Source organism: Megalops cyprinoides, chromosome 11 (assembly GCF_013368585.1).
Source record: "Megalops cyprinoides isolate fMegCyp1 chromosome 11, fMegCyp1.pri, whole genome shotgun sequence".
Taxonomy (NCBI): domain Eukaryota; kingdom Metazoa; phylum Chordata; class Actinopteri; order Elopiformes; family Megalopidae; genus Megalops; species Megalops cyprinoides.
The window spans coordinates 22179408-22200487 of NC_050593.1; the positions used below are offsets into that span (position 1 = coordinate 22179408).

The 21080-nt window shown below is 41.2% G+C and overlaps 2 protein-coding genes across 2 annotated transcripts; one reads left to right on the forward strand and one right to left on the reverse strand.

Moving 5' to 3' along the window:
- Positions 1-4832: 4832 nt before the first annotated feature.
- kctd4 (potassium channel tetramerization domain containing 4) lies at positions 4833-6375 on the forward strand. Its single transcript, XM_036541348.1, has one exon. The coding sequence runs from the start codon at positions 4918-4920 to the stop codon at positions 5692-5694; it is 777 nt and encodes a 258-aa protein (XP_036397241.1). The 5' UTR covers positions 4833-4917; the 3' UTR covers positions 5695-6375.
- Positions 6376-14558: 8183 nt separating this feature from the next.
- On the reverse strand, positions 14559-20684 carry gpalpp1 (GPALPP motifs containing 1). Its single transcript, XM_036540987.1, has 8 exons — positions 20506-20684; positions 19220-19355; positions 18785-18877; positions 18510-18642; positions 17942-18073; positions 17496-17660; positions 16828-16929; positions 14559-15857 (listed from the first exon to the last, which is right to left on the reverse strand). The coding sequence occupies exons 1-8, from the start codon at positions 20588-20590 to the stop codon at positions 15639-15641; spliced, it is 1065 nt and encodes a 354-aa protein (XP_036396880.1). The 5' UTR covers positions 20591-20684; the 3' UTR covers positions 14559-15638.
- Between the last annotated feature and the right edge of the window lie 396 nt (positions 20685-21080).

Consider the following 21080-nt stretch of genomic DNA (forward strand, 5'->3'; position numbering starts at 1 on the left):
GTTTAGTTGAAATGATTACATCATATTATCTTCAAATTAACAGTGGATTGGAGGTAAGTAATGAAGTAAACATTGAACAATTCAGACAAATCAAGAAACATTGGTACCAGGGACTGTCCTGAATAGTCTGCAGGATATTTAAAGGGCCTTTTGCAATATACAAAAAATCTATAGCACACTCTAGACAAAGATCATAGCAAGATTAGTTCCTGTCTAGTACCAGTGAGTGAACCACATCCGGGAATGTTTGTATTTTGCCACAAACCAAGGAATGTGCAGAGTTTTTTGCCCTCCCCGTAACCATTTTGGGTGTATGTTTGCATTTTCTAGGGAAAATTTGCCCTGTGTCCCCATGCATTTAGAACTGTCCCAAGCTCATTCCTACTTAGCTTCACCTGCTTGGTAAGAGAAGTGAGATCTACAGGGTGATCTGGACGATGGCCAAACTACCACCGATGACAAAATAAGGTGGTGATTGAGCGTATGTAGAAATGAAATACTTTCTGATAAATGTGGAGGGACAACGGGTGTGTGCTGCACAGAACATACTGAATTTGGCAGGTGCTAATGATATCACAAACAGAAGACAATGTCAAGTTGAAAGAGTTCAAAGAACACACTTCAGTGCTATCTTCGTGAGATCTCTCCTCAGAAGGGAATCTACCTCCCACCCCAGCACAACTGCTATGAGGTGATTTACTGAAAATTCCAGCTGGGTACCATCAGCAATTTTTGCTGATTGCATTACAGCATAATATGGTACTTTTGCAGAATTGTTGATCAGTGTGCATTATCCATGTTAGATAAACATAATAAATAAAAATAAATACAAATCCTTAGCATTGACTTTGTCCTGTCAGGAAGAGCAGAAACCTGCTCTTTCCCTGCTTTTTTCTACAGCACCATGTCAAGCACCTAAATCAATCCATTGTTTCTCTATGCATGTGTCATTCACATACATTCATAACAATGGGCTCTCAGCGTGAATTCATCTCATCCACAGCCTGTTAACTGTTATGTCCTGTCAGACCAAACTGTCTGTACAGAAACATTAAATGCTACTGAACCACGGGCTCCAAAAACATGCACTCTAAATTGCAGTTCATACAAAGTCTGTACTTTTAAATAGGCTTGACATTTTGCAATTTAATGATTCACCTGGCAGTTTTTACCCCCTCGGTCCTGAAGTGTATGACTCTTCTAATGATGGTGCTCAGGCCAACCTGGTGAGCGGCAGACGTCATGACAACACTGCAAACCACACGCCACCAGCCACTGCTGCTCCATACATAAGTAAGAAGAAGCACTTCCCAGCTCATGACATACAGCATATGCACTGTAGAAACTGCTTCAGATTAGGAATGAATTAAATCAACATGGTTTACCAGTTTTACCATTAGTACCACATTGACAGAGCATAAGTCATTTCTATCTGAGGAAAATGAGAGCTCAATGTTGGGAGTGAACTCTCACTCACAAAAATCCATCACCGCAGTTTTCATAATGAACACAATTATCTACTGTTGTTATATAACAAGTGTTGCGGCTCTCATCCTAATAGCTCAGTGAGCACGCCCACACGTGCATCTCAACATCATCCAACTTCACTGAAGCATCCATTTGCCTCGCAATTACCCAGAAGGCACGAGCTGCGGTCGAGGCCAACGTGTGGCCCTTGTGTGAGAAACATGTGGCCCTCGATTCAGTTTCTCAACTAACAGGTGTTGTTTTTTTTCCCTATTGCAAAGTAAAGTTCCTGTGTGACTGTCTGCCTTCTAGGGTTCAACACAAAGAGTAATGTTACATAAGACTGGTAATATTTCCATAATAATAACAAAACAATCGGCCCAGCAGGATTATGTAGGAGAGTCATATGAATGCAGGGTGCAGGGAGCAGTGCTGTGTGGGGGTGGTGGAGGAGGGACTGGCTCTCGCTTGCTTCAGGCTGCGGGGCTGCTGGAGAAACGGCGGAGCAAGGGGGTCAGCTCGCCACCCCCTCACGTGATCCCACCGGCTCTGCCCTCACAATGTCCAAAAGTCAAACTCTTAAGATCACCCATCCCTCATCCTCCAAGAGTCAGACCCCCCCACCCCCACCTCCTCCCGCCTACTATCCAAGCGGATCAAAGTTGGATCCCAAGAGGCTGGGCCAAACAGCTCACCGAATGCAAGGAGGGAGGAGGAAGGCTGTTAATATTTTTCTGTTTTATTGCCCTTCACCTTGTGGTCAAATGCACATTTGGAAGTGTGTTGGAATCCATTTTTTTGAAACAAAAATGTACTGTGTGCCAGAGCTAAGCTGTGTCTTCAACATATTATTGAGCTTGTTGCTATGTACCATGTCCTGGTATGTTTCTCTTCAGTTGGTCAAACACTACATACCTGCCACATATGTTCAGTGTGTCATAGAACTCTTGTGGGACACATGAAGGATTTAAATGATTAGATACCCATGAGATGATATAACTTCGCAGCTGATCTGGCTATGGTTTATGGAGCGCAGGGTGAGTTTTGAGCATGCTGAAAGATGTATTTGTTAACATAATTTAACTGTGCTTAAATCTGTATATACATACCTTTAGCAAAGGTTAATGCAAAAAAGTAGGCATACATATTAGCAATTCAAAATTCTTGATATCTGAGTAAGGAGACCTTTTAACAGGCTGTCAGGCAAACTTAGTCGCAAGTATTTCTATATCTAAATACTATGTGGAACAGGACGGAAATACACATTATCATGAATCTTCTTGGTATATGGCTTGCAAGTATGTATGCATATTAGTCCATAAATTGTGCATTTCTTTGTTGTCCTATTTCCTGTTATTCTTTCACATTGGATTCTCAAAACAAAGTCATTAACAATCCACTGTTCTAAAAAAGCTATTACATCTCTTTTGTCAAGTGGACTGGTTGACAGGGTGATGAATTAAACAAATGCGACAGAATTACAGTTGTTGTAGTGGAAAATGGAATCCTTTGCATATATTTTCCTCAAGAGCCTTTCTCTTTTGAAATTGAGAAGCACGTACACAATATAGTCACTGGCTGAAACAAAATATGCAATAAAGAAATAAATAAATAAATTGCAGAACCTGCCGCCATCCTGTGTCTATTTCCATAACTGAGTTACATTTCAGATGTAAAGGTTCAGCTGCAGTAATCACAGGTTTGAATGCTTTTTGCATATTATTTCCGAGCATTATTCATCACCATGGTGCTCCTTGCAACAGTCTTTATCCGTCAAACATGGAGAAGGAGCCCAACTCTTTCAAAGGTTTCCCTTGTTTCCGTCATCACTCAAATCAGGCTCCTGTCAATCATACAGCAGGACCAGCTGATAGATGTCTGAAAAAAATTCAGATAATCATATTCCCTTCATAATCCATGAAACCATTTCCATTTGCAGCCGCACAAACTTCTTGCTTGCACATTGATAACCATGGTCACAGATGAATACACTAAGTACATGATGATGTTTTCCCAAAAGAAAATGTAAGTTCATATCCCCAATACACAACTATGCATGTGGAGCTATGATAGCAAGGTCAGGTCCTGATCTTTTTTAGAGAACACCTCTACAAACCCTGTAAATAAAAACACTGCCACCAACAGCAAATATAACTTGTATATTTCCTCTGTATGGAAAAAAAAGAATCAGCATCCATGTTGACCACAGTCTCTCACAGTGCCTGGAGGAAGGATGGTCAGAGACAGATTGAATGACTGACTGACAGCACCTTCAGGAGCATTTCTCTAAGACGTCAGTGTGGCTGATTGGTAATCCCCTCCCCCAGCTCACTGGACACTCATTTATATAGCCATCTACATGATGGTCAGTCTTCTCTGTGACACATAAAGATCCAGCTCAGGCAGTTTGTCAGTGTCAGCCCAGATGCACACCATGCTAAATTAAGCATATCGATTTGAGCACTATCCCTGTGAGGCTTGTTCTGACATGGCAATATTCCTCTCCCTTTCTTGTAAAATGCTGGCATAAAGAAAGCTCAAAGCCAATTACACACTGAGTCCCATGTGTACAAATATAGGTGCATCTTTCCAAATCTAAGGGTTTATTTCCACTCCCACCACTGGTAATGAGGCCATCTCTTCCTGAAAGTGCATGAGAGTGTTTTAAAATGCATCAGAATGAAACAGAGCCATCCTTTCCCGGCCTTGTTTAGGATGAATTCTTAACTAACTGCGTGGCATCTGACAACACCAAGAATAATTCTAATTTACATAACAAATGAAAGCATCCTGTATTCTTATGCCAACCCCGATTTCCTGATCATGCTGCCAGTATTTAGCAGAGCAAAACACATGAAGAAATAAGAAGAAATAGACGAAATGAGCCACTTAAAATGTAAAGCTGGCTTTAACGAACGCACACACACACACACACACACACACACGCACACACATACATGCACATAGGCAAACATTTATAATTATGTATAAGCGTATGGCTTTTTCTTTCCCCCTCACATTGGTTCATTAGTTCTGTTCCTGTGATTTCTCCCTCTCCTGTCATCTCACGTGCCTCTCCCCAGCTGAGGATCCTTTTCATCATAGAGAGCAGTGCTAATTGCTCCAACACAGCGGCAGAGAGTGCGCTGGAGAGGAGAGAGGTGATTAAATCCAGCCTTTAGAGTGGTGGGTAAGGGAGAAGCTCCACCTCTTTGCATAGCCAACACCCCCCTCCCCCCTCCCTTCCCTCCCTCCCTCCATCCCCGCACACACTCACGCTCCCCCCGCCTTCCACCCCCATTCCGCCTCCTCTGGTCGAGCTTCTCTGAAAGGCTGCCGAGCTGCTGGCAGTCTTCACAGTTCCCTCTCGATGCCCGCGCCTCGCGGCTGCACTCCCACTCGCTCGCGCACAACGCACAGACTCCAGGAGGCTGGGCAGCGGGGAGCGGCATGGAATGGAACCTCAGAAGGATGGAGAGCGAACTGAGGCAGATAAATCCTGACTTGCTGCAGCCCAGCAAGAGCTTCAAGAAGCTGTCCTCGGGCACCATCACTCTCAACGTGGGGGGCTACCTGTACGCCGCCCAGAGGCAGACGCTGGTCCGGCACCCGGGCTCCCTGCTGGAGGAGCTGGCCAGTGGGAAGAAGCCCGTCCAGCATGTGGACGCCATGGGGAACACCTTCATCGACCGCGACGGCCCTGTCTTCCGCCACGTCCTCAACTTCCTGCGGCTGGGGGAGCTGGTGCTACCGGAGGACTTCAAGGAGGCCAGGCTCCTGCGGAGGGAGGCTGAGTTCTACCGGCTCGGGGAGCTGGTTGAGGCAGTGCAGGACTGGGAGCAGCGGCAGCTCAGCCGGCATGAGCCTGCCTTCCTGGAGGTGACCGACAACCACGAGCGCTCCCAGGGCCTCAGGATCTATTGCAGCGACTCCAGCTTCATCGAGAAAGTCAAGTGTCGTCTGGTGCAGGTCTCCAAGAGCCGACTGGACGGCTTCCCTGAGGAGTTTGAGGTCTCGTCCAACATCATCCAGTTCCGCCACTTCATCAAGTCGGAGATGGGCTCTCGGCTGGTGCTGAAGGAAGACAACACCTTCGTGTGCACGCTGGAGAGCCTGAAGCTGGAGATAGTCATGCTGGCTCTGAGAAGCAGCTACCGGCTCCTCACCAGCCTGGACAGCAGCCGTGGGTCCGTGGTGCAGTGCGAGGCCCTCCACTTTGTCAAGTGAGCAAGGGTCCGTCAAGAACATCCGTCAGGAGACAGCTGCAGCTATGCTCCACACGGCAACCCTGAGAAAGGTTCCTCATTTACCTTTTAGCAAAGCACATTTTTTATTCATCACTACCTGTGTTTTTCTAACCCTCTCTCCCCAACCACCCATGATGTCATGAACAAGCCAGATTTATTCAGTACTGTGTATTCTTTTGGACTGTGTTTAGAGTTCTTTGTGCTGCTCTATCAGATTTGAGCTGCTTCCAGCACTTCCAGACTGTGGTTTTGTGCAACAGGCTGCTGAACTGCTGAGATTATTATGCCACATAAACACCACTCCACCAGACCTCCCTTGTGCTTTTTTACCTGGTAATTATAAACTGAATATTGTCTGCAAAGTATTCAATTACGTATGTCACAATAACAATGACACTGTAATTATAATGAATGGAAAATCTGATATGTGTCTGGTTGAGTAACAACCTTGTACATATTGCTTGTTATTAAAAAAGGGGAGAATACGTATATAAGTGGCTACATGCCATGTGAAAGATATAACCATTTAAAAAGGTTACCTTTTTAATAATGCATGTATAAAAGTGAATTATTAAACTTGAAGCCATTTTGTGATATGTACCTGTACAGTGATCTGCAGTATATTGTAGTGGATCTGTGAGTGGGTTTCCATGAAATAAAAATGACCAACACTGGCTGTTTCTCCAGTTTGTTTTTACCTGTTCCAGTCTAAAGTGAGACAGCCCAAAAGAAAATGTGTGAGAAGACGAAGAGGCTCCTATTCTCAATGTGATGCTATTTTAAGCCTGCCGGAACAGAGGATCGCTATGGCCGTGCACGTGTCGTATCTGTGTGATTATCCATTGAATGTACAAGTAAACATGCTTTTTATCAGGAAGCCGCACATCATTCCACATCAGCATGTTCATTCAGAGCCTCTGCTTCTTCAAATCGTTCAACAGAGGTTCAATTTACACTGTTGCCACTATTACTTGAAGACAATATTTATGCTATCATTGCAGGTGAGAATTCATTATAAACATACAATGGAAAAGATGCTTTATTTAGACACAAAAATACTCTTTTAATGTCAAGATGTTGATATGAAATTTTCACATATTTTTCCATATTTATCACTAGCCATCTCCTTGTAGTTTATAAGGAAGATATATAATTATCCATGTAATTGGATAATGTTGACAATCCGTTATGGTCAATTGAAGTGACATGTCTAATCATGAGAGTAATGGGACAGTTACTAATAGATGCAGTACATGAATAAATACATCTGTACAATTTATTTAGTGACGTTGACGTTTAGGCTTCAGTGCTGTTCATATCAATGGTTGGAATCTGTGTGCTACAGTAACAGCTAGAGGGGATTAGTCTTTCAACACTAGAGACTATAGAAAGGCAATATTTTCTTACAATTTTCCCTCCCTTTTTGGCAAACTTTCCACTTCTCTGTGGCAGAATGCAGTGATCCATAATTGATGTCACGGTCAATGAAATTACATCAACTCTACCCCGCTTAAAAATATATACTCCTTCATAAACTGGTTTTATGAAAGGATAAATCTCCCAGAGTCAGTCAAAGGAACAGTAACATTTTTATTACTTTGGAGAGGATGAGGCATATTTTAATAATGTGCAAAGGGTACTCATGCCATCTCTCATATGATTTAGCAGGTATTTTCAGGAACTCTTTAATTATAATTCTCTCAAATGGGACAAGATATATTTTTTTAAGTTTGATACACCCAGCTTTTTATATTACATTAAATTACTGCAGTACGCTTTCTTGTTTAGTGTTTGCTGTTTGGTGATCTTGCTTTTGCTGCTTTGGATGGGTGCTTTTATTTATCTGCACTGTTGGTGGCTTTGGACTGAGAAATGCAATATGACAAAGTAAGAAAATAATGCAGGCACCATCAAGAATTAATGAGTTCTTACCGTCGCCCCTAGCCTGACACCTGAAAATGGACTGTACCAACACCATTCACAGCAGCAAACTGGAATGCATATAAGATGTCAACAAAGCCTTTCCCAAAACACAGCAGGAATTTATTAAATTATTCTAAATCATGGAGATGATATATGCCCTTAAAAGTTACTGGCAAAGCTGATAGAAAATCTTAAAATACGGAAAGTATAAAAATAGTTATAATTCTTACAAAATTATTCTGACATTCAGAATGACAATATTTACGCCATTCACAACAATCTATACTTTGCTTGGTGTGTTTCCCTTTAACTGGTTTCAGTTGTGCGGTAGGTTTCAGCTCATTTCAGATAATATCCTGGTTAAAATGTATTAGGGTACAAAATAATTATAATATAAAATCTCTCCTGAACAAACGCTTGTGTCTTTCAGATGATGCAACTCTGCATACATGAATACGCCTACTACAGAGGGAGCTGCACCTCCACAGACACAAGAAACCATCTGTTTCAGCTAAATCTGTCGTCCATTAGTGTGCAACAACATGAATCACCGCGTAGCTCTGTGCTTGTGTCACATGTGAGAGGCAGGATCGTCCCCAAACACAGGCGCTCGCAGAGGAGACTTCAAACCTCAGTGTCCTTTTTAATTGAGGATAGGGCCCATTCATTTTTGATGAGAGACTGTGGCGCTGATTAGGCGCCGGCTCTGGCTGGTGGCGCACTAACCCACGGGCAGCAGGAGACTGTCACCTCGCGAGGCGGGAGACAGACGGCACTCATTTGAAATGAGAGAAACGCATCTACGGTCCACAAAGGCACAAATTATTTTCATATCCATCTGTTGCCAGGCAAATTGCACGCACTCCTCCACTGTGCTGGAAGCCTCATTGTTGTTTTATTCTTCTGCTACATACGGCCACCTGTGTTTCTCAGGCCAAGCACCTAGAACCTTTTTTTTCTCCACTTGTGCACTTGGAAGGGAAAGCTAAGAAGGTTTCTGCGGTACAGTACAGGGTGAGCACAGTCAGAAGGATCAGAAGTTCAGAAAGAAATGTGATATGTACAAGTATTAATGACCACCAATTTCAATACAGTACACATTTACTCTGTCTAGTACTGTAGATAGATAGATAGATAGATAGATAGATGTAGTAGGCAGTGTGTATATAAGTGTGACAGTATAACATCATGAGGAAAGGGAATATATCGGCTCACACTATTTTAATGGTTACCCCCCCAACCACGTCCTACCAAAAAAGTATGTTTACATATATAGAATGAACATACATCACTTAATTAAGATCACATCCTCCTGAGATGGAAGAGAAAAGGTTAAGATAGATCTGCAGTTTAGCAATCCTTCATTGCAATGCAAGCTTCATTCACTCACTATAATTCAATCTTCTTTAGCACTGTGAGTGAGCTTTTTCTTCCCTACAAAGCAGCACCCACAATGTTAAAGCCTCCTAATTATGGGTGCCCACAACATTGTCATAACAAGGGAAAATTGTATGCAGATTCAAGGCATAAAGCCAGATTTAAAAAGCAGGAGAGCCATATCCTTGGACAAAGAAAGAGAGAGCATCTTGCTCAATCCCACAGTTGTCATTAAGCAATTTTACAGCAGACATTGATTAATGGTTGTTTAAGGCCTTGGCATTGTTAACCACAGGCAACATTTCTTTCAAATATCCTGTGTGAGCAGAGCATTGTGGGTAAAAGTAAAACATTCATCTTTATGGGGGAGGCAGCCTGAATCTAAATTAATCTACTTAATCTTACCCATTTTAGAGAAGTGAAACAAATTTAAAAAACATCTGAACACTTGACTTTAATATTTTATCTTCAGCAAGTGATTACACTAATTGTACGCAGTCTTGAAGGACTGAAGATGGATTGCTTCATGTGGTTTACTTTTCCAGTAATTTAAAAATTCAAAAATTCAGTGGGCCAATACTTAAGTAAAAGCTGATCAGATGACGGTGTCACACTGTCATTCAAAATTTGTCCATTCTTGACACATTGGAGGAATAATTAACATCCCTTCCAAACCAATGGGTTATTTATGAGTTTAACAAATAAAACCACATTCCATTGTTATCTTGTCCTCTACATCGCTGTTGCCATGCAACTTTCCTCTCTGCACAATTGCCCAGTTTGGTGTGATTCCTATCTTGTTTCTTGCCAATTTGTACCCTGTGAGGGTATGAATCAATTCAGTAACCTTCCAGACAAGCTCAAAAACCTGTCCAAAAATCATGAGAATTCTGAATCTGGTTTGGGAGCATGATGCTTCAATATGGCCAGAACGTCTTGTACAATACACATCACACTGTGGTAGTTCGATGACGGGTCATTCCATTTAATTATGGGGAAAAAAAGGAAATTTGATGCTTGGCTATTTCTGAATGTGCAGGAAAAAAACAGGTTTTTGAGGCTGCTAAGTTCAAAATTCCAACCATTAAATTTCAATCAAAAATGAAAAATCCATGTTCACCCAAAAAGTTCCCTTGTGGGGGAACCTTCATGTATGGGCATCTGATTTGTCATGAAAAAAATTCATTTCCTCCAGCCTGTTGATCTTGTAAATGTCTACACAGTCCTACACAGCAACACATAAGACACAAGATATAAGAGAGCTTTATTGTCATTGTTCAGGACAACGAGGTTACAGTTTCTCCCCGGTGTCAGAACAATAAGAATTAAGACAACAAGAATAAATACAAAATACAAAATGTGTGATGTATAGAATGTGAAGAGTAGTATGGAACATAAATAAATAGTAATAGTAAAGTGTCTGTGCATTGGCAAGAAACGTACTCCTAGCTGTTATGTGTGAAACAGACATTTACAGTATCTTGTTATTGTACATGCCTGTATTATTGTGTAACACTGTACTGTATTAAGGTGCAGTGTACATGGTGTACACACGACCTGCATTTAAAAACGATATAGTTTCCCTGTACAACCCTCACACAGATCAGTCCCCTTGCCCCTCCACACCAGACTGGATCCCAGCTTGGGTCTGAGGGAAAGCTGCACAAAACTACCAAAGAACCATCGACTTTACATTCAAGGAGGAACATGAAACAGGCATGTGGAAAACCTTTTTTTTGGCACAGCATTCTTTCTGATATCACATGTTTAACCCAGTGGGATTTAGTGCGTTTCAGCTGGTCTTGTTTTGTTGACCTTGGGCAGACAAACCTGGCCCCATAATGCATCTGAACAGTGATGAATCACCAGCAGAACATTAAAATCACCCCACAGTGCAAGACAATGAAGCACCTAAGACCTGTTTCTGCATCAGTCAGGGGGATAGTTTCTGACAGCACTGAACTTTACATATGACAATTAGACAATCAGAAGCACACAGCTGAGGCTACACTTAAAGATGTGCAGTCAGATATGAGCAGTATATCATAACAACAAAAAGTACACAGAAATACACATCCCTTGACACAATAACATTGTGAAATTGTACTGTAAACCCCACTAAAATTTGAGAGGGAGTTACTTATTGTCAAATTTGGCATCAGTGATTTTAAACCATACATACTGTAATTCATAACTTTCTTAGAAAAGTAACCCCTGAAGAGGCAGAGAGGGGCTTCTAACAGAGTGGTGCATCTCACCAATGCTTCTATTCACTGCCCACTTCTGAGGCAAAACCTGTTGCTTAGCAACTTAATCAATACCTACAGCCAGCAAAACCCAGGCAGAAAGCTCAGAGACCTGGAGAGAAAAAAAAATACAAACTGAAAAGTACAATGACATTCCACGCATGTTTCCACATGAATTGCACCATTAACTGCCATAATTGGCTTGACTGTTGTGGCATCCACCTATAGATGTGTGCTCTGTAACCTCCATGCAAATTGCTTTTGGCTCAACTGTCAGTCATGACAATATAGAAATGAGTGGGTGGACTACTGTGTCACAGCACCTACCATTACATCTGTCTTGCATTGTCTACATCCGTGATGGAACAAAATAACATGCATATAACTTAAACGACACTGAAAAGCCTTTAAAGCTTTACTTTGGTGTTATAGCTGTATTGGTGGTTCCAGGAGTTAAACTAGCATTTTTTCATTTAATCTGTCCCCTCCTGGTCTTGGGGGATGTCCTGGGGAGCTGAAGCTTCAATTTTCATTTCTTTTGAAATGCTTTTATCAAACATGCAGTAATTATAATGATTTTCTCTCTTTTTGACAGAACCATTTTTTTTTTACTCTGGCCATTGAAGATGTTGAAAAGTACAGTTGAGAACACTGGATCAGGACTGGGAAGTCTTGCATTGGAGCTATCTCAGTAAATTCAGAGGTAAAAGAAAAACATTCCGAGGAGATAATTCTTTCCCCTCGCATGATCAGTGGTGGTCAGATTTCATCCCTTACCTGAGGACTTCTGATAAGACATCCAGCATTACCTAAGCACCCCCCACCACCACCCCAACAGTCTGCATGATGACCGGAGGACAGTGGACCTGCAAGACCTCATGCAATTCTCTGCCAATCATGGAAAGCTAGTGGTTCAAGGCAAAGAACATCTGAGGGGCACACCCTTGATGAGCCTCAGTCATCCGGACACTTCATCACTACGTTTCTCAGGCAGCTTATCTGTCATAATCAGTCAGTGTTATCACTGGTCATTGACTTAGGAATTTAAGATACCCATAGTATCATCCTTACCTGAGACAAATGAATGTAAGTCATTATCGCCATTCAATCTTACAAGAGTGACACCAAGTGGCACTTTACATACTGGCATCGCATTCATTCCATGATTAAAAATATAGGATGAAGTTTTCATTTCCAACTTCATTTTCAATCGTTGCTCTCAATCAGTCTGTTCTTCCCCAGAGACTTCTGTTCATGCTTTACTTTTGCTCATCTTTGATATCACTCGAAACAAATTAAGATAACACAGATTAATTTCCTCCTTGACACAAATACGGCTGAGGATACTGATTTGTCAAGTATCACACATTTTTATTATTTTTTATTTGGAACACCCAATTTTTCCCATTTTCTCTCCTAGTTTAGAATGCCTAAGTGTATAAATATCACACATTATACTAAACATTCATAACAAGTATGTACACAACAAGCAAATATTGATGGTCTACTGCACCAAAGGCAGGCAATAATTGTATAAAGATAACATTTCAACCACATCTTAATTAATCAGGCAAACATACCTACTTTCTTGATATTTCTGAGCTAGCCCACTTCACACCTCCATGGCGCTTAAGCAGGGAGAGGTACAGTACTTATAGATGAGAATAATAGTCATGAAGAAATAATGTGTTCCCAGAAAAGCCCAACTGCACATTTCAAGAACAAGGTACCCACACAAGGGGGTTTCCATGGACACCATAAAACACTTGAGGTCTCTTGCTAAGGCTTCCCTTCCCCTTACACCATGGCTTGCTTGCTTTGTGGCTGCAGACTAGCTATGAGCGCTGTACTACCTCTGCCTGGCTGACAACTTTAGACAGCCAGATAGACATGCAGGCCATTACCAGCAAGCCACCAGCGTTCTGCTTCCTGTTAAATTAACTCCTTTGTCAAGCATGGTTGTCATGCTTGTGGATTTATTATAATCATGTTTTGTTGCCAGGTAATGCACATGCACCTGTCAAGAAGCACCAGTTTGTGAACTGGTGTAGTGGTCTTCAGGTAAATATAACAGGTGAATATCTAGTTGTGGCATAAAGGGTGTTATTTGTGATGATAATTGATCTAATACCTGTTGCCCCTGTAGATTCTATAAACCTAGGTGACCAGAAACATTAAAACATACAGTACAAGAACTATTTCTTATCCTGAGTGACATTTCACTTATTTTGCTTATCAATTTGGTACCCAGTGGCTCACAGAACACTTTGATTGTAACCATGTCCAGTCGTGTCAGGCTGCTTCTGTGTGTGACTGAGTCATTTTTCAAGGGCACTGCTCTAAGTGGCCTCTGATGGCTGTTAATGGCATTCTAATAACACACTGCATGTAATGAGTCTTAAGAGGTACAGGGTATGACTCAATACTTTCCAGCCACAACTGTTGTGCAGGACTGAGACCCATGGCTGTATTTTGTCAGCCCTTCACAAACTGAAGTGACCTTTTCATCGAACTTTAAGTCTGGAGACAAGGCTCTGTTTCTCCCAATCATCTCCTACTTTGCTCTTTATGCATCTCAGTAAAAGGTGAACTGGAAAAAAGCAAACATTGGGTGTATCGGATGTACTCTTAGAATTTTATTCAGCCAGCTCAGAACTGACTTACACAACTTTATTCAAACCATTTTCGACCAAAAGAGATTTCTTATTGCCAGCTATGCATTATAAACGTCAGAACGATTTCACATGTACTCTTTAATCTTGCATTAATGACTGACTTTAATATGTTTCATTGATCAACAGAGGCATATTATAACCTTGAAAAATCATACAAGAAACTAATCTTAGTTTAAATTGGAAAGCCCAGTTGTTTCTCTCATACATTTTACAAAGTGAAATGAAACTAAAAAATACCAAGAAACACACTGACAGTTCAGAGTATGGAAACACATTTCTTAATTTTGGAAAAAGAAAACCTCAGATGTTATGTTCAATTTTCCCACATAGTTCGAGTCCAAAATGTGTGTAAAGTCCTAAACATAAATATCCATGACCTATTGAATCACAATGACCTTAACTATTACTAAAAAGCTAACAGCTCAAAGGTCACAGATGATTCTTATTATAATGTCCATAGTGTACTAAAAAGGATCTATAGTTTCACCATTATTTTGGACGCAACATTCAAAATGCTATTTTCATGATCTGCACCTACTGCATTCTAAACTTTATTTATACACAGATCTGAAATGTCACATCTTCAAAACTAGCAAGATTGGCTTAAAGAAAGAATGGCTAGGGACAAAAGGCGCAAAATTCTTTTAGTGGAGATGCAGTTTTAAAATGTGCCCACACACACGTCCTCAACAAGAGAAATATGACAATCTTCTGCAGAGTCTGAGAGTTCAGTGTCAGAATTGGTGTTGATTAAATACAAAAGGATGACACAGAAGTGGTTTTAAATCAGGGTACTTGGTAACCTTCCAGGAGGTACTTAAGCTCATCTACATATTTCTCATCTAGTTGTTATGCATCTTCCAATTCAGTACAAAACACAATGTGCAATCAGACCACCACTTACCTACAAGTGTCCGTGTTCCTACATTTTACAGTAAAACATATGGGCCAATGTTGCAAGGCATGTACACTTTTTATTGTTTGAGTACTTGAAACTTGCTGTAACTAAGAAGTTTAAATAAAAGAAACAAGCTATATCAGACAAAAGTACTCCAACATCTTAGACGACACAGCCTAAAACTAGAAATTGTAAATACAATTATTATCAATGAAATGCTAACATACAAGGCTACAGTGGATTGATTCTTAATGGTACAAATGTAGAGTATGGGGCTTTAAATTGTAATTTCAGACACTGACCAAGTAAACACGCAGAACATTTTTCACTTCCTTTCCCTGAGCTGAAAAAACACATATTAAAAAATCCTCACTAAACACACGAGCAGACCAACACAATACACAAACACACAGCCCTCATTTACAAAGCTGCTGGTCCCTCAGGTCACACAGTTTAAAGGATACCTGTGGCAATCCTTGAAAAGATGTCCAGCAGTTTATCTAACTACAGTTTTCAAAACACATTTCCGATTGCTCCTGTTTCCAACTGGAGTCTGAAATGAATGTTGTAAGTCTTCTGGAAAGTCAAAAGGCAAAGTGTTTAGTTGGACATACGAAGCACACACAACATTAACAGCAGCTACAAGGCTGATTTACAACTGTGTGGTACATCTAACTGAACACTTTTGTTGAGTTTTAGTCTCCCACAGAACGCACATACGGTTCCATTTGAGAATATTTCAATGTACAGAATTTTTAAGTCCTTTGAGATGCTGGTGGCAAGGTGTGGCCCATTTCTCTATCCACTACAGGAACATACGGTCCTTGCTGTGGGAGAATCGAGAGTTCAGCTCCTGGGACTTCTTCAGCAGGGATTTCTTCTGGGCCTCGTCAAAGCGGTTAACTTGCAGGTCAGTATCCCTGTCGAAGGGCCGCCTCTCGGCCGGCTTGTTGTCCTCTGTCTCTGCTTTCTCCTTCATCTTCTTGCCGTGCATGCTGATCAGAGACTCACCCCGCTTGGACTCCTAAAGGGAATTCAATTCCATTTCACTCCTTTCAATTAAAAGCAGGGCTGCACCAAATCCATGATTCAGATTTGATTTTGCCTGAATACTGAATACTGTTTGTAGAGGATTCAATGTTCTGAACCCTCCTACACTCCTGACGCTGACTTTGCTTTCTGTTTTCCAAGAGCTGATGCAATTGGGCTTGCACTTTATATTTTCCTTGTTGTCTACCATGGAGAATGAACTGTGACAACTTTCACAACAAAATGATCAATGCTCCTATTGGCAAGATGACTGCAATGGATATGCAGCCTTAGTCTGTTGTGGATTCACACAACTACAAATACTTCAATTAAGGTACTCTTTTCTTTGACAAAATGTTACCTGACATTTTTTGAATGAGCCTGCAATGGAGCACATAACAGAATCTAATGAGGAATGGCAAATATTAATTCTACACTTGACACGTCAACTATTCTACATGCGGCCACATGAGTATGCTGCAGGCTTGCATCAAAGCAAAACTTCGATCTCAACTGGTGACAATACTAACTTCCGAAATGCAGCTTGTATGCACTGGTACAGTGTGCGGGTTTTGAAACTAGGCAATACAAACATGGATTCAGCATTGGGAATAGTGAGCAACACTGTAGTAAAAAATAAGATTAATGTTAAATAAGAACAAGGAATCCATTATTCTTCATTGAACTCTTCCTTTCACACTCTCTTCTTTGATGTATGCATTTATTAAAGTAACTTAAAAACACTGATATGGTGCATCCATAACTAAATGACCCTTGGCCACTTGAAGAAATAGGTGATGCTACCAGAGCAACTACATATAAAACAGTGTCAGTCAAATACAATATGGATAAAGCTACACCTAGCAGAAATAATGAAAAATAATTAATAACAGCAAATGACTGTCCAGAGCACTCACATTCTGCCCAGAATCACCATTGCCACAGTGCAGAAGAACACAACTTACATTGTACTTCGCCACTTTCTCAGCCATGTGCAGATCTCTCTGGGACATTTGTGGCGTTTCATCCTTCTGTGAATCACCACTTTGTTTCCCCTCCAGACGCTCCTGTGGGACAAGTAGAGGGAGAAAACTCGCTTATGATGTGGTCACGTCCCTCATCAGGTCCCTAACAACACAGCTCCAAACACCCACCTGCATTGCGATAATGCAGAATCCAGAATGGAGCTATTGCCCTATTTACCATAACAGAACTGCTTAAGGTGAACCAATCTTTTGAGCAGCTGCCCAAGTTTGATCCAACTGCTCATCTCATGGTATGTGATTGCGAAGAAATCAAATAATAAAAAATGTATTAGTACTTCATATTAAGTACTATAAATTGGAAACATTGCAAAGAAAGAGGTAATATAACTACATAAACTGAAATAATAAATACTAAATGCTAAATACTACAATGCTAAAACAGCAGACTAAAAACCAATTTATAAATGCAGGTCCTTTGCTAGGAAAACTGCTGACAATAAGGGAAAGAGAATCCAAGAGGCTTGAGGCAAACCTAGACCTGTGAGCGTGCATGCAGACTCTCGCTGTCAGTATCATTATCAACACACACACAAACACACGCACATGGACGCACACGTAAGCACACAGATGCGCTCACAAACACCCACCCTAGCCTTGCGCTCACGGTCAGCGGGGGTGTCAGTCCAGATGGAGCGGTCTTTGTTTTCTGGTCCAGATCTTCTCTTGAAGGTGCGGGCTCCAAGGCCGATGTGCTGGAGTTCTGGGGGGAGCTCAGTCATCCAGGTCTCCCGCGACAGCTCCTTCGGGCCGTCCTAGAAGCAGCACCAAGCCAGTCTTCACTCACTCTGACTCACTGCTCTGGGTATTGTTCTGCCAACATTTGAAACTTATAACCCATCTCCCAAACAACTGGCCTCTACCTAAAATCTCTTTGCATTACAAAACCAAAAGTTAACAAAAGTATTAAAATATAAAATGTATGAATATAATCTTAACACTTGCACATGTGTACCATACTAATTCCTCTGATAATTTCAATGGACATGAAAGCCAGGACATGTCTGTAAGAAAATAACAAAAGATGACCCCTTACATCACCAGAGGTTAGCCAGTCTTTCATCCGCTGTGCTCTGCGTTCAAAATCCATGGCAACTGTGTTGTGGGCACCCCCCTGGGCAGGCATGGGCCCGATGACGTCACCTTCCTCACCCTCGCTACTAGAGGGCTACAGAGCACATTATCACAGTCAACATAGGCAAACAGTGTGTGCCACGTCTCTTTTAGCCAGATGCTAGCCTACAGTCTCACCACTGGTATCATCTACTATATGCAAGGCTATGCGCATGCTGCCATTTAATTTCACCAATATTATCAGAAAGGGGAGAACCCTAATTACACTGATCTCAATGTAATCTCTATGCAGAAGTACTTTCCATCTGAACCACTACAAGAGCCTTGAAATAAAAATCAACCCTTCAACACATCAACCCTTTAAAAAAAATTTAAAAAACCCTTTAAAAAAATCAACATATCAACCCTTTATAGTTTGTCATCACTACTACTGAATTCCCCAACACACACATTTCCAATACACATGTCATAAAAGTCATACAGGTCATAAATGAATGAAATAAAATATTATTTTACTGCTCTTCTCTCACCTCTGCTTTATAACCTGGTGGCAGCGCTGGTCCTGGGCAGCCCCACCTATCTCCCTCATTGTCCTCCTCATCATCATCATCATCTGCTGGCCTGCAAAACCCTGGTGGCAAGGCTGGGCCCAAAACTGGAGGCCTGAGAGAGGTCACACGCTCCGCATATCAGATCGAAATGGCACTTATCAGCTTCAGAATGCCTGACAGATTACACCTAGTTCTTGAGAAAACTGCTTTAAAACCCACATTATTCAAAACTATATGCCATGAACAATTTATACCTTTCAGGTGACTGCTGTTGTTTCTGATATCCGGGAGGAAGTGCAGGCCCAAAGAAACCATCGTCATCTGGTTCTTCCACCCGACGCAATTTGCTGCAGGACAGTAATGGCAGGACTAAGCAATTTATGCCCTGTCCTCATCAGGTTAGTCTTCCATTGTAACTGACCGTTAGTATTATGGAGAAGTACAAACAAAAAGTGTTTAGCTGATTGAGCGAAAAAGGTGTCCAGTCAATATTCCCATTCTCTTTCCACTGTCCCATCACAGTATAACATTACACTACCATTCAAGTAATCTCACAAATGTACTAAAAACAATAATTTCTTTTGTTCATGTATAGCATGATAAATGTTTGTGCCATGGGAGCTACAATTCCTTAAAAGTTTCAGACTCGAGCAGTACAGCAGCATGCAAACTAATTGAAATCAACCTACTTTGCCGTGGGACCATCGCTCCTCTCCTCTCTCGAGGGTCTACTTCTCTTGAACACGACCTCCTCCTGGTCGCTATCGTCTGAGGAGCTAGACACGTCCCTCGCCTTGTAACCTGGAGGAAGTGCTGGGCCTACAACTACAGATAAAGCAGTCTACAGTTCAGCCATACTAAACGTAAGCCATCCTACCCTGCAGATTTCTGGCCAGGCAATGAACATTAGGCATGTTGTCAATGTCACTTTCAAACGATTTTCCAGCATGACTCGCCCAAGTCCCAGATTTCCCAGAACAGTGAACACAGCTAACATAACCTTGCTTGATAATGGTAGTTAACTAACAAAGTTAGCTAGTTCACCTAAAAACAGAATATTGAACGGTAGACAGACTACCTAGGTTAGCCAAGATCAGTTAGTTATCAGACTTGCTCTATTTCAAATGATCTAAGGAGAAGAGGTTTTGACACCAACTGCCTCAGAACTTGTTACTCTTGTGTCAAATGGTAAAAAATGATGAAAGACATGTCCCCCAAAGTTTTAGCATGGACAAAAGTAAACTCATGCTTGACCAATTCAGCTAATAGCCCATTATTATAATGAAGAGATTTACATTTATTAAGTCTACTTTCAAAATGTGAACTCCAGGCTCCGCCACCATTTAGCCGCCACCATCTAGTGGACAAACTTGGTTATAAAATATAAATAGATGTTTTCAAATATTGAGGCTGCAAAAAAAAAAAAAAAAACTTAGAAGTAATTCTCTTGATAGGAAAAAATAATCATACCATTTTTTTACCCAAGCAATCTGCCCTTATTGTTCACTGCACCTTATTCAACGACAGTCGTAATTGAAATGCTACTTAAGGTAACAAAATGTTGCTAAATGAGAAAGCTTACTGTAGACATCTGTACAGGCAAGTCAGTTAACGAGCTTGATAAATGTAGCTATTATATATCTACCAAAACTAGCTGTTTTAGCTATTTTAAACAGAAAGACAGCCAGATTAACCAGGATAACCAAGATCACTTAGTTTCTCTATTTTGCTGCACTAATAGTTATTGATATCGCTAACTAGTTAGCCAGTTAAAGCTGGATTCAGTTTGACCCTTTTTCGAAGACAGTCGAATCCAGGTTAATGAGCAATCAGTATGTGCTAGACATCTGTACAGGCAGCATGCTACACTCAAAGCATCAAACCACTCCACTCAGAAATCAGCGAAATTTGACTGCTAAAAATTCCGGTCAAAATTCCTTGATGATAGGAGTTAACCAGACCCCCATTTACTTACGCGTGTCTTCTTCGTCGGAATCATCATTACTGCTTCGTCTGAAACTTGGTGGCAAGGCAGGTCCGATTAAGTCATTATCTGACATTGCAAAACGTCTTTACTGAAACCAAATAATGAAATTGCAGCCGTCACTTTGATAATTAGTTCACGTTAGCCAGCAATGTTGTCACGACCATATGACCCGATTACCTCCGGAAGTAAATTTATTTTAGCTCTCAAATAATCTTTCAGTTGCACTACTGCCACCTACTGAGTTGGCGTATGGATAAGAGCACTCGAGAAGCCAGTGTCCCAGTCTGTGTAGGCATTTGTAGACTACCACAACGTCATGCGTGCGTGACAGACGTCCTGTCACCGATAGCCCAGTAAGAAATATCCATAAATATTTCTGTAGATGATGTTTCGTCAGCTGAATGTCGCGAAGGGAGAAGCACGCTTCACTATTTCAAATTCCTTTCTTTAGTGAAACAGATCTGTGTTTTTGTGAAGTCAATGGAAGTACTTTTCCACATGTATTACCTAAAAGGACTCCCGTCTGTTTTCCCCTAGATTCAGTTAATGGCCCTGCAGGCTGG